The sequence below is a fragment of the Nyctibius grandis genome, chromosome 9 (genome assembly GCF_013368605.1).
Source record: "Nyctibius grandis isolate bNycGra1 chromosome 9, bNycGra1.pri, whole genome shotgun sequence".
NCBI lineage: Eukaryota > Metazoa > Chordata > Aves > Nyctibiiformes > Nyctibiidae > Nyctibius > Nyctibius grandis.
The window spans coordinates 39,080,583-39,095,340 of NC_090666.1; the positions used below are offsets into that span (position 1 = coordinate 39,080,583).

At 39.8% G+C, this 14,758-nt stretch overlaps 1 protein-coding gene across 1 annotated transcript in view; it reads left to right on the forward strand.

The window, feature by feature from the left end:
* The window catches only part of KYNU (kynureninase), a 57,387-nt gene that overhangs the window by 1,982 nt on the left and 40,647 nt on the right, over positions 1-14,758 (forward strand). Inside the window, exons 2-3 of the mRNA XM_068408059.1 lie at positions 2,563-2,752; positions 8,364-8,484. Coding sequence (XP_068264160.1) covers positions 2,563-2,752; positions 8,364-8,484 — 311 coding nt within the window. The remainder of the gene's footprint in view (positions 1-2,562; positions 2,753-8,363; positions 8,485-14,758) is intronic.

Below are 14,758 nucleotides of genomic sequence, written 5' to 3' on the forward strand. Positions count from 1 at the left end.
ATGCTAGTGCTGTAAATCAAAGAAATAAGCCATTGGAAACAAAAAGTGGTTTTACTTTCCAAATGCTGATCCTAATATTGCTTGAAAAATAAACCCTGATTCACTGATTAAGCCTATGGGTTCTTAAAATTTGTGATTTGGAGAAGTGACACTTAAATTACCTTACAGTGTCTTTAGATTACAACGAGGTGCCTGTATTAGTGATGGCCACAGTGTCTGTGAACCTAGCTTGCTTTTCTAGATGTTTTACAACAGTTACTGGAGGAAATAAAGATCTCTAAACCATCATCCCCAATGACTGCCAAATAAAGTCCAGAAGGTCAGTACTCTTCTGACCTGCAGAAGAGCACATGTGTCGTTACCCACACCCCACCAGAAGAGCTGGCAGAGGCAAGGTCTTGGATCTGCTGTTCAGCTGTGGAGGAACTGAGAACTGGTTCTCTGGGGAATAGGGACCCTGGTCACCCCATCTGCAGGGCTTTCAGTGGGGTGGCAACTCTTCAGGAGGTTGCTAGTTGGGTGTATTGATTCCAGCCAGCTCAGCCACTTTAGCATCACACCCAACTACTTGTCTAGGTGTAGCCCTCTGCCTCCTAGATCCCTTGAAAAACACTCTGAGAACGAAGATTTTTCAAATATCTTTTTCTTTTTTCAACCATTTTTGCCATTTTATTTTCCTTTTTATCAGCTAAGGGATGGTTAGGATGGATGAGTGGGAATGGTAAATTTGGTCACAATGAGGAGGTGTGAACAACCTGTGCGGAACCAGCACAAAAATAGGATATCTCCAATAACTCTCAGGAGAGGGTGAACATTAGCTAAATGAAAACTGCTGTCTTAAAGAGCTCTGCTGGCGTTATTTTTTTAAACTGTATGTGCTGATGTGAGACAAAAAATTGTTACTGTGTAAGACATCAAGTCTGGAGGGGAAAAAGAAAATGTTCTCATCATAAACTAAATGATAGCAAATTAAACTAGGTAACTAGCATCATGCTGGCCATTTGGCTAGAGTATAAACAGGTTTGGATTAATTGGCTGTAATGAGGCTGTGCTATTTAGGGGTTTATATTTAAATACTAACTATTGTCCTTCTCATATCTGTCAGTGAAGCTCTTCTGGATGGTCTTCAGGGACTGGTATAAAAATTTGATAAAGGAACTTAATCTGCATTTATGTATTTGTACAAAAAAGAATACAGAAGAATGTGTCATAAGGGATTTAATTAAAAAAATCTGTAACTTGGAACATACCATCACACTGACTCTCAGAACTTCTCTTCCACAAAACCCCAAGCTAGGTCAAGTGACAATGAATGTAATGCTCAGCTGGCTACAACCCATATAATCATCTGTTGTTCTCTCCACAGCTTGTTTCTAGATAACTGTCTGTAATATATTATTGGTTTTAAGAAGAGAACTGGTACTTATGGAAGATACGTACTTAAAGACTTCTCTTTCAAACAGAGGGGAGAAAGTTATATTCTCTGGTGGCTCTATGCTGCATATTGTGTGCTAATCTTGTCCTATTTCTGCCTATCCCCTGGAGTTTTTCTGTTGCACCATAACTCTTGGGGATGTTTAAAAAGGCAGAGAATATTCTGTGGTCTAACTATACAGTTCCCTAAACTGGGGAACCCACCAAGTACTCCAGTGAGCCTCTTGACTGCCTTCTGTAACAGAACTCAGCAGGCAACACTGGCGAAGTTTTACCCTAAAGTACAGAGTATTTTTTTTGAATTTTCTTTGCCCATAGATCTGTAAAGCCAAGTGCACAAGTGCTATCTTGAACACAATGGTGTCTCTGAGCATTGTAGTTACAGAACTATTCTTCTTATAAGGATCAATGAGCTTGTAAATTTTGCAGTTACATTTTTGGATATTGTATTAAAAACTACGGTCTCATGTTTGCAGCTTGACTTGGGCTTCTCTCCTTTCCCGGGACAAATGGAGCTATAACACCAGGATATTCATTGTAGCTAGAAAGAAATATTAATTCAAGGTCCTCGTCTATGAAAGCTACGTTTCTAACGATGCCTTTGTCTGCCATCTGCATCCTGCTTGCTCTGCCCTTGTACGTGAGCATGGCTGTACACAAACACCCCCTCCTACTTATGACAAAGAAAAGCTGAAAGAGGCTGAACGTTGCACAGCCCGGAAACAACTTCAGTGTAGCTATGCACATGCTATTTTTAGGAGCACAGACTGCAGAAACAATAATGCTGCCTCTGGCTTTGAGATCTCAACATTGTGAATGGCACTTCAGCGTTTGTAACTGGTATCGGTCTGGTGGGAGAATTTAGAAGCTGCCGATATAGCTTAAAACACGAATGGCATCGTATCTCTAGAGGGGGGCAAAATAAAGCCTTTGGGGGTTACAGCAATTTGCTGCCTTGGAAATACTTGAATTGATCAGTTTTACCATTCTATTCAAATACTTCACTTTTAAAAAGCTTTACGTCAAATAAGTTTGAACCTTGAGTGATGCCGCTTTAAGTGGCTGCTTATCAGCCACTTGTGAATATGCATACTGCAGAAGCTAAACTGTGGCATTTCTCATTTTAAGGTGAAATTGAATGACCTGAAAATGGATCCATCTTCTCCTGCGTTACCAGCAACCATTTTAGAACAGACTGCCTTGCGGCTAGGATGCAGTCCCGCAGACAAGAAACTTGCTTTTTGCTTAGATGAAGAAGATGAGTTAAAGCATCTTTGTGAATGTTTCTGTATCCCAAAAGTCAAGGATCTGCCTCCAAGTGAGAACTTTAATTACAGTGGGAGAGCAGGGGGGAAGGGTGGGGGTTCATATCTTCTGCGTGTGTTTATCACAAATCTTTGGAAATCGTTGCCACTTATGAGATTTGAGCAACTGCAGTCATATCTGAGCACAGTATGTCCCTGATGTTGCTAAATCAATCCATCAACTTATTCTAGCACCGAAAGCTTTATGCTCTCCTTCCCATCCTGAATAAAATGTGAGGATACAGTACTTACGTGGTGCTTATGCTGTCAGTCAGCTGCTTTGAACAATATAGTGACTGATTGAAAATTACAGGCAGAAGCATTTCTATCTAATGGTTTGAAACGGCAATGTAGCTTGTAGTTTGGAGTAGTTGCTTCCTTGGTATAATATAGTTCGGTATTATCTATCTAGTTACAATTATTTTAGTTAATGAAAGAGATGGTATGTATATTATATTAACATTTATGCCTTATTGCAAGTAGTAGAGATGATTTTCTTCCTGAGGCCAAATGGAAGACTGTGCCGTAGAACAAATAATTGATCTGAGCAAATAATTCATAATGAAACCTTTTATTTGAAGATCTTTCCCACTTTTCCTCATGAATTGCCTACAAATATGTAACTGCACATGGCTTTAATGTAGTCAAGCAAAATGATTCTCAGAAGTTTTCTGCTTCATTCCTGGTCTGTAGGTTGTTTTGAGGAGCCTGTGGACTGCCTGGGCATGGGAGCAGGGGCCACATTTATTGAAAGAGGACCTGGTGTGCAGGCAGGGAGGCAGGAGGGGTGTGTGGGAGGGCTGGCAAACTGGGAGGGAAGCATTTGCTTTGAGTTAGCACTCCTAACCCAGCAAAAGTACAAAACATTTCCACTTTATTTTTTTTGTACCCAGCACTGCTGCTGTGTCTGGCCAAAATCATGCAGGGAAACCTGGTGGGAGCAGCCAGCTATGGAGGCAGCACCATCCTGGGCTCTTCTCCTGCTTCCCGAGTCCTGTCTGGGTTTGTTTTCAGGTCACATGTCAAATACATGGGGAGCAAAACCTGTCCATGCTCTGCAGGCCCTGGTCATCACACACTGGAAGCTGAAGAAATGGCATTGTGAATTAGATTGTGAACATATATAAGCATAGTCATTCATAGTCATGCCTTGGCAGAAAGCATCTATTAAAAAGTAAAGGAAAAAAATATAATAGAACTTTCTTGAAAAATATATTAATTTTCTAATAAATGCAGATACAATTTTCTGCAGATTTTTTTTTCTGAACTGTACTGATGGCACATGAGAAATTACAGGTACATTCACCAAATCATGTCCAGTAAAGATCTCTGATAGAAAATGGTATCAATTGTTTGAATTCCTGGACATCTTTTGAAACTATCTTTGTCTTCAGTATCTTTCTGCCTAGAGATGATGAATGTTGGGAATGCAGTCTGCTCCTGTCCTTAGGACATGAGGATGATAAATCTTAGTTGTCTATGTACTGATGGTATTACCTTATCTTTTCCCACATTTAAATCCTCGAGTTTTGCTATTTATATTATTAAGAGCAGAACCGGACACTTTAAAAATATTTAAACTAGGTGCTTCCTCCATTCAGAGGAGGTGTTCTCAGCCCACCTGCCAAGAAGTCATTTTTTTCTTTTTCCCTCTGGTTGCTTGAGAGGTTTCCTAAACCACATTTGTTTGTTTGGGTGTGACTATTCTGTACTCAAAGCCACTTCAGCTGCCACCGTGCCTCTGCAAAAGGTCCCTCCAAAGCTGGAAAGATGCTGGAAGGCAGCTCACATGGCTGTCGTGCTACTGCCCTTAATCTGACAGTGCTGTTGAAATCCAGCTCAACCAGGGTACCTGAACTGCAGCCATGTCTTTGACTGCAGCATGTGAAATGTGTCTCAAGAATATGAAAGGTCACTTTTCAGTGTAGTGTCTCAGCAGCTTCATATTAAAGAATCTTCTGAGAAGTATGCAGAGGTTTTGATATCCCTGTGACAGTATTCATTGCTTCCCTTCCATCCTCCATTATTGTTTGCTTTTCAATTACTATGATATTTAGACCAAAGACTGCTGATGTGGTTTTTTTCCTCAGTTACCCTAATATTTACTTCTGAGACTGTGGATGTATATGTTTTAGTGAAGATAAGCAGCCTACATAGCTGTACCAGTTGAACAGCACAGAGAACCCATCATTCTCGTGTTCCCAAATTGAGGTTTTTTCCCCTCCTCTTTTTCCCCTGTCTATTTTCTGTGCTTCAGCTGTCATCAGGAACAGCTTCCCTGCTGAAAAACAGCAGGGGTGCAAATATATATATATATTTACATTGTGTGTCTATACCACAGAGACAGATCTCCCGTGACATTTATCTGAGCACAGGAGCGGATCCTAGATAACATGCTTCTGAAGATAAATGTCATTACAGTTATTAGCCATCAAATATTCTTTATATATTTACATAAAACATTACAATGAGGTTTTAAAATGAAACCTTACAAGAAGCAGATGAGAATACCCACAGGAGACAGTTGTAAGATTACGTACATAAAAATATTTAGAAAGTCATTATAATAGTTTAATTTAGTTATCAACTTATAAACTGTCATGGCTGTTTATTTGTTATATTGATCAAGTGGAAACAACTAGCTGACTAACTCCCTGGCAAATCTTCGAGGTTTTATGTGCCCTGAGGGACGAGGCTCAGGTGAGCAGGTAGGAAAAGATGACAGCAGAAGATTTAGAGAAACGTCTGGATCTCCTCGCTCTTCAAGATGACAACAAAGTCTCTGTAATGCTTTTTCGTGCACTGGAGGGAGGTAGGAATGACGAGATTGCAGTTGGCAATGGGGCACCAAATCACCAATCTGATTAAGGCGATGGCTTGTGCTTTGTCATCTTGTAAAGGAAGAGAGAATCATTTGGGTTTCTTGGGAATAAAAAGATGTCCCAGAGTGAAAGTGTTGAGCTATATTTCCCTGAAGAGATGGTTAAAGGTAGTGGTTAACATTATAAATCTGGCTCCTTGTTTGGAGGGCTTGTGGAGGGGGGGGTAGGAAGGTATGAAAGAGGTGATCTTTTATCCTTCAGCAAGAGATAGGACTCAGACAATGTATAAACAGATTTAGTCCTTCCTTTGTTGTTAATAAAGACATTGTATTTTTCCCTTTTGTTTGGACTGAATATTTCTGAAAATTAACTTGCTTTATTTTTGAGGTTTAAAAGATATAGAAATACATCTTTAATATAGATTAATGGGTATATTTAGTATGCAAAATAATGAACGTTATTAGAGCTGACTAGTTTGCATGAATCTGAGTAGCTGTGAGAATAATTTATAATGTATTTAATTAATCTTAATGTAAATTATTGTTCACGTATTTTTTTTATTCAGGCTACTCTGAGGACACCTTTCAATTATTATCTCCTGTTTGTTTTGCACCAGACTTTATTTCGTCAATTGTGCTTATTTCCTATTTGAATATTTCAATATATATTGCATGTCAACCACAGCTCCTCCAGAAAGAAAAAAGGCCAATACTGTGAGAAATGAGGACAGCATAATCTGGGGAAAGACAAGCACTAGTCTTAAGAAAACAAATGTGTTACTGTAAAGAATATCACATTGACTGAGGAAATGTTGGAGCACAACGGTGTGCTGGTCAGGAGAAGTTGTGAAATAACAAAGATGCTGCAAAAAACAAGCCTAGTTTGGGAAGCAGCAGTGGTCCAAAATGAATCTTTTAATGATGTCAGAGAGGAGGAAGTAAATGGCTTTTTGTGAAAAGCAAGAGAGTACAGCCCAATACAGAGTCGATAATATGCCAAAAAAAAAGAATATCCAAAGTAACAGGTATAAAGTAGAAAAATACACTTTATCAAAGTGGTAATACCATTTCTCTCCAACAGTGACTCAAGAGGCATTTTATTTAGGAAGGACTGTGGTGCAAGAAAAGCTAAGTTGCTTATAATTCCTTACCTGTTTTAATGCTTGACTGGAGTATAAAGAATATTAGTGAGATTGAGCTGCAAATTCTTGAGCAAAGATCCTTCTCTTTATTCCCAATGAGACAGTATTATTGTGTTTCTTGATAGGAAAAGAACTGTTAATAGAACCCATTTAGAAGCATGGATAATATTTATGCCTCTCTGTTTTCATTCATGTTAGAATAGAGATGAAAAGCAGACATAGTATCTGTAAAACAGACGAGGCTGAAATTGGTCTCTGACTTATGCTTTTTAAAAGCTTCTCAAGCTTTAATTAAGAAATTACCCAAGTTGTCTATACTTCTGAAAAATGTGTTTCTGGTGAAGTTCAATGAAGTTGGTAATTGTTAGTACAAAAGGTAGTAAGAGACCTTTCCCAGCCATTTAATCTATTTTTCTACAGCCCTAACATAAAATTTGCACAGAGAGAAATGTGATCTTATAATTTGTTTAGAGCATGTATCTTAACATATTTGTTATGTTTTTGATCTTTTTTCTGAAGTATATTGACTATATTTACAGAAAATAGGTGTAATGTTAGCTTTCGGGGTGTTGTAAGTATATGTATAGATGAATGTAAATTGCTCACTACTTCTAGAAGGTCACCATCACTTGTCCCTCCAAGAATCCTAACGTGAGAAATAATAGAAAAAGGCAATGTTTGGATTGATAGATGATGACACGGGGTAATTAGATTGTTCAGAACCTCACTAGAGCTACTATTTATAAATTTCTACCGCCTTGCTTTTCTCCTAATCATTGAAAGGATTTGTCAACATAGATTTCCTCCTCGGATGATGATGATGACATGAAGTGCAGCCCACAATATATGCTGACAAGACAAGAACTTTTGAGACTGACTTAAAATATTCTGTGCAAAGACTATGTTTTTCTAAATAGCAATTTAATTATGCAGGAAGAACTTACATGAAAGAGACAGATTTACCTAGTCTTAACTTTTATTAAATGCATGATTCAAGTAGTTTCGTGGCTCTGAGTAGGATTATATTGATGATGGAAGAAAAGTGGTTAGCCTGGTCAGGAAAATGCTCCCTATTCTCTCACCGTTGGTTACAGACCTGACAAAATCGGTACCAGTGTCTGCTTCCCACACAGCCCCAGACACCTGAGGATTTAATGCTCCCTGAACTCACATTAGCTCCAGAAGAGATCTAGATGGACTAGGCCAAAAATTGCAGAAGGATGAGGGGAATAACTGCCGACAGATTGCACAGCTGTCTTCCTCCTTAGACCCCTTTACAGGGTCACCTGCATGGGGTCCTGGAAGGAAGGGCAGGATGCAGCTCCTCTGTTCACACATGAGGACCACGGTGTCCCAGGGAGATCTGGAGCAGGCAAAGATCTGGGTGGTGATACGTGTGTGTGTGTGTGTGTGTGCGCACACGTGTGTGCTGTCCCTCCTGTACTCGCTCCCATGCGCATGTCGGGCTGCCCAAGGAAGTGGTGGAGTCGCCATCCCTGGAGGTATTTAAAAGATGTGTAGATGTGGTGCTTAGGGATATGGTTTAGTGGTGGACTTGTTAGTGTTAGGTTAACTGTTGGACTCGATGATCTGAAAGGTCCTTTCCAACATAAAAGATTCTATGATTCTATTCTATATTGTTTCTGTGGTTTCTCTTTGCAGCTGACCTGAGCCTGGTGAATGGAGAGGAGAGCTGTGTATACTTTGCTGGGAATTCTCTTGGGCTCCAGCCAAGAAAAGTTAAAGCTTACTTGGATGAAGAACTGGACAAATGGGCTCGAACGTGAGTACACTGCAGGGTACGTGAGATGCTAACCCGTGCTTCAGAGGAGCACTTCGTTTTATTTTGGGGTCTGCCTTGGAAATGCTTAACTAGAGGAATAGTGTGTTAAAACCACTACAGCCCAGGTGTAAAACATGTTCAGTGTTTTCCTAGCACTATTTATTGCTCCTTTAAAGGTATGAGCAGGACCTGTACAGTTTAACCATCCCCATCCAATTGTGATGTGTATTTAAACCCAAGACATACAAACTCATTTGGTTGCTTCTTGCTGGTGAACACGATTCAGTTTCAGGTCCTGTGATTTTCTAATTAGTATTTTTAACTGCTTGTGATTCACCCTGCAGACCTTGCAATGGGCAGTTCCCCTTGAAATAGCACCGAGCGCGGATGGTGCTGCTGCCAGCACTGGCAGGTTTTTGGCTCCTCTTAAACCAGGTCTCTGCCTGACAAGTTCATTTTATTTAGCAAGAAGCATTCTTGTCTTTTCAGGAGCATCTTGGTGAGGAGCTGAGGGTGGATCACAATGAGCTCTGCTGAACGGAGCTGATGTAGGAGAGACAGGAAGACAAAAGAGCGACATGTTTCAGCATTGCAGGAAAGGGGCGTTACCATCATAGCAGATGGGAAACTTTTAGATATATGGGAGGCGAAGTTTTTTTTAATATTATATTTTGTTTCCATAAAGAATCTGTGCTTTGAGGTGTCCAGCACCTGCCTGAGCAGCTGGAGCAGGGATGAGTAAGGAAAAAGATAAGTAAAAACCAGCGAGCTGAAGATGGGAAAGGAAAATAACATCCAGATGAGTGAGTCAGCTGGGAGAGAGATGAACACGTCTATAGGGTTTGGGATATGAGGGGAATGGATGTGGCTTCATGGTGAGAGAGCAGAGGAAATATAGGGAGGCAGAAAAGGAAAAACTAATTCTGCTAATGGAGCAGCCTTGTTTCAGTAGAAACTGTCTAGATGCAGGCTTCACAACATAAATGTGGAAACTCTGTAGCTGCTCTCTCCCTTGCTAATATATGAATGCTGTGGGTAGTAAAAATGGTTTACTGTTTCCTATTATTATTGTACTCTTGTAAGTGAGAAGGAGGCTGAGAATGACTGGGAATGAATGTGAACTTTGAGAAGCACTCCTTCCTCCTGCTTATTCATTCAGCACAGCACTGCAGTTTCTCCAGTCTTTTGAAAAAAAATGCAACCCTGCCCATTTCTGTATGATTATCGTACTTTATCAGGGAGACAGCTGAGCTCTTTCACAAGGTAGAAGTCAGATAGTACTCTTATCTCAGAGTCTGGGAGTGCAAACGTATTTCTGCTCCTTCACTGTACCTTTTCATCTGTTCACTACCATTCTTATGTTTGTCTTTGCTACAGTGAAGGATGTTTTGTTGTTTTTTTCCTCGATGATTATAAAGACCCAAAAGAAAAGGGTAGGCAGCATGTTTCTCCAGAAGATCCAAAGTGCTTTCAGTAGCTCTATCTAAGGGGGAAATATGTCTGAATGCAATTTTAAGCCATCGGGAGAGAAAGAGAATATCTAGAAAGGCTGTTTGCCAAAAATACAGCTTGGCCCCAAACACCTTACCCAGAATAAATCAAAGTTTAAAAAAACCCAAAACACACAACATGACAAACCCAGACCAAACCCAACAAAAACCCAGAACAAAATCCTGCTACCTCCATATGTACCGAAGGGAAATGAGAGAGTCAGGGTAAGGTCAAGCTAAATTAGAACAGAGCAACGTATGCTTAAAGAAGCTGATGGACGGGATCGGGTGCTGGGGGCTGCAAAAGAATAGGTGGCTGGAGACACACAAATGGATGCTTTTATTCCAGTCACCAAGGTCAGCTTAGCAAAATCCAGTCTAAGGTAGTAGCAGTTACCAGCCAAAGCCTGTTCAATGCCTTGTGTGTTAGCAACGTAGAATTTAGTGGCTGTGGCTTAGAGAAATAAGTAGTGAGAATCTAAGAAATGGCATGCAAATTAGGTATATCCTTCAAGTCAGCTGTGATATAGATTCTGACTCTCTTATAAATTGGTTTATTGCATTTTCTTTTTGTTGTGTCTGGGGACTCATCTCAAATAGCTACTATACTTGTCTATTTAAATGGTTTTTACTGCTTATAGCTGATGGCAAGAGTGAAAAGGAAGATTACACGCTAGCTGTTGTCAAGGGCAGGGAAGCTTGTAGTTTTAGCGCTGTGTGGTGATGGCAACTTGTTAAAGTCTAGAGAGAAAGAGGCCTTTTCATGCATTTATTTCTTCTTGTATTCCCTCTTACATGTCACTGTCCCTTTTTTCTTCCCTCCATCCCCCGCCTTTAAATGGTGAGTTATAGTTTTCTGCTCTTACATCTGCCTCCCACATACCTGCTCTGTTTTTGTACTCTTTCTTTCCACATTTCTCAGTCCTCTTTTTTATGCTAATGTATAAAGACTACAAATTCAAGCCACTGGCGTTTTTAGTATGGATTAAGAAAGAGCCTTTGAGATTTCATCTTTCTTTGTTTTCATTTCAGCTAAATCCAAGATTTATTGAATGAGGGGCAAAAAGGGATGAAGGGTTGTCTCTTCTGTGCTTAGCCTAGAGCAGCCAATAATCCAGTTTTTTTGAATCTAAAAGACTAAAGTTGAAGTGACTTGTTTGGTTGGATAAAGGCCAATAGGTGCTTTGCCGTGTCTTGCTTTCCCTTTCCCCCACCAGAACCGTTTAAGGAATTAATGTATTTTATAGAATCATTATTGCATGCGAACATACTCGCTGCAGCAGGCAATGTCTCTCATGTCCAAGTAACTCGTTAAAGTGGAACTATTAAAACAGAAGGGAGTCTGCCATAGCCAGTTATGCTCTTGCGAAGGGCTGGTAGGGTGATTGGGGAGCGGAGAACCTGAAGAATGGAAGTCTTGAGGATTAGAGTTGTTTAGTTGAGTAAAATGAAGACTGAGAGGAAAAATGATTGTTCTCTGTGAATGTATCAAGGGGTAAACATAGGGGGAAAAAGGAGCCACTTATGTGAAATAACATGCTAGCAGAGTAAATATAAACTAGGAATTAATAAATTGAGGCTAGAAACTGAATATGTATATACGCTTCTAAGCATTGAAGCAGTTTGACAACAAGCTTCTGACGTGACTATAGTAGACAAAAAAAAAATCCAAGTCTGTGGAAGGCTTTATAATATAGCACCTGCAGTAGGAAAGGACTGTTTTCAGTAAGTCAAAAGTTATCTTTAGTTCTATGGTGTGCTGAACTTCTCCTGCAAGATATAACAGTCCTGCAAGCAGGAGTGCAGCTTGGCGGGGCTCGGTCGTATTCTGTTTGACAGCCCCACTTCTGCCATTTGGCAGGAGTCATCTCTGCGTTGTGCCTTTCAGCAGGTTGTATGTTGGAGCTGTAAATGCCTGGTTCAGTGCCCTGGGTTTTTCAGTTTTGCTTTCAATCTACTGCTCCATACAGTTCTTTTGCTTTGGATATGTCTTCCTTTCTTTTGGTTATTTCTTTGAAACCATCATCAAACTTTTAAGAGTCTGTATTGGCTCATTAAATACCTTGCATCATTTTTGGCAAAGGAATAAGAAGAAAATTTCCAGTTGAACAAGATTTGGATGAGCACAGAAGATTCCTGAAGCTGGCAATTAATTTAAATCCCTTTTGTTAGCGCATTTGAAACCCTGGGATCATATCAGGAAATGTGTTTCTAGCTCCCTTAGTGAGCTTTAAATCAACCAGACCTCAGCGAATAAAATGTGGCATTGTGATTTCTTGCCAAATTGAAAATAAAATGGTAACCGACTAAAAATTAATTTGCACAATGAGAGACTCTCACAGTAGTTCAAGAAATAGTTCTGTTTGTATGATTTGTGATTTGATGGGCCACGTTTTGTATTCATTTATTTGGGTGCCTTGATTTAAATCTCTCTTGCTACCTAGGGTGCAGTGGAAACAAAATGAGACGTAGGCTATCCGTGTCTGAGGGGAATGCCAGAAGCACCGCAGTTGTGTCCTTAAAGATTATTACCCCCAGTGCCTACCAGAGCTGAGAGAGGGGTGGCATAATATACAGAGATATAAATTCTCTGAGGCAGAGCATAGAATTTTACAACCTAAGCGTAATAGGATGTATTGTGCCATCAGCAAAGGCTACAGTTTCATGTGATTAAAATAAAAAAAAAAAGGGTCCAAGAATATGCCTTTAACTACAATTTTAACTGCAATAATTTTTGTCTCTTGGCATTTGTATTGGCCATCAAGAGGGAAGTAAGCTGTGCCATAATAATAATAATATGAATGATAATTAGTACTGGTTCTTCCCTCTTTCTATATACTTAAATTTCCATCATTTTTTTCTCAAAATAAAATATTCTCACGCCCAAAATCTCATATCTATTTTCATGATAACTTGGAAATTTCTTCTGAAATTTTGTTAGTCCTGTGTGCTGGTAGAGAGAGCTTTCATCAGTAAATTCCCATTAGAAGGACACTAATGGCTATAAAATCAGAGAAAGCTAATGAAAGAGAATCCTGTAGGTAGTTAGGGCTTCTTTTTCCCATCTTATTATGTTTGCTCTTCTCTTTCAGAAATACAGATCCACTCAGGCTGGGAGCCACTGAAAATCTTTGTTTTTTTTTTTTTATTTAAACAGTCTGTATTATCCCAAAGTCCCTTGATCACTATATTACAGTTAAGAATGAGAGGGGAAATTAGCAATAAATGTTTTGCTGTCTGTGAAACACATACCACTGTCTTCAGGGAACGCAGCTGCATTATGGTCTCAGAGAAGGGAGGAACTTTTAGCACTAATCCTGCCCTTTAACCGCATTTTCTCCCCTACCTGCCTACTGCTTTTATTCCTCATCTATTAAATGTCCTTGCAAATGAGTACTATTTCACACTGCCTGCTTTCTGCTATCAAGGTCTCATCAGAGAGAAATTCCAAAATAGGGAAAAGAGGTCAGCTAGTCTACCGCAACCTTATCCAGATTAGGGATTGGGGTCCTCCTTGTTGTGTGTGTGGGGTAGGACTTGTTGAACATAGGGAGGTTATTTTATCTGTAAGAGATGTTCAGTTGTACCTGTATCCTCCTTCAGCTGTTGACCAAAACTAGTCCAAAGGCAAATGGTACTTTGCAAGGATAAGAGGCATGAAATGGTTAATAGAAACTGTGTTTTTTGCAACAGTTCTATTCTTTAGGACTGTGGTTCTTTTGGAAATATCCCTAGGAGGTGTGAATTAGACCCCAGTCAATCAGAAGGGGTCTGACTGTAAAACATCCAGGTAATTTGTGTGGGAGACAGAACAAAATTCTACTTGAGGAGGGAAAGTAGGAGGTGGATGGGGAAAATCAGTCTTTTAAATAGCCTTAAGCATTGGGGCACTAGCTTGTAGTGTCTCATATGCCCTCCTTTCTCATGTCTTAATCTGCCAGACATCATCTCATAATTTTCAGTGAACATTGTGGGTCTGCTCTTTAAAAAGTTTATTAAGTGCTCTTTTCTTTTTTTTTTTTTTTTTTCCCTTTCTCTCATCACAGTTTTTAGGGCTTTTTTTTGTTCTCTACCCAGTTTCCTACTGGTTTTGTCCCTGTTTTGAAACAGCTTTGTACTTGGTTTGCCTCAGCCACACGAGCCTGGCATTTCTGACTCCACAAGTACCCCGTGGTGCTCAGCAAATATGAAAATCATCCAGTGTGAGATGGAAGCCCAGAGCAATGTTCCCCTGGATTAACACTGTTATTACTTTTCTCAGTCTGCCTTCATTTGCATTTAAATCTGTACACGACATACTGCACGTTTAAGAAACTTGGCAAATTTTTATTTGTATATGCATGGTGGCTACCTTAGAAATTTACTTCTCTGTCACATTTGAAGAAAAAATTAGTTCAGAGCTCTTAATCCAGAACTGAATGTACATATCTGTCACTTCAGAGTAGTGGTGTGTTCAGGTTTAAGGTGCCCATATGATCCACTGTAGACAGGAACAGTTTGCAAAATGAAGTTTTTAAATGCCCTCTGTCAAACCAAACAGCTTTACGCACACTTAGATCTAGAACAATTTAGCAGGGAGAAGAGAAGCGATGAAAATTAGCAAGCAGCTCTGTTCGGGCAGGTGCTTCCCTGCATATACATGAAGTACCGCCTGGGTTATGCAGAAGGGTGAGTTCAGACAGGAGATTCAGGAGGATAGAAATTGTTTCTGACAAGAAACATTTCTGTCTTGGAGCAAGGAAGTATTCAAGTCTACTCTGCACTGTACTGTGTTCAGCTAGAAA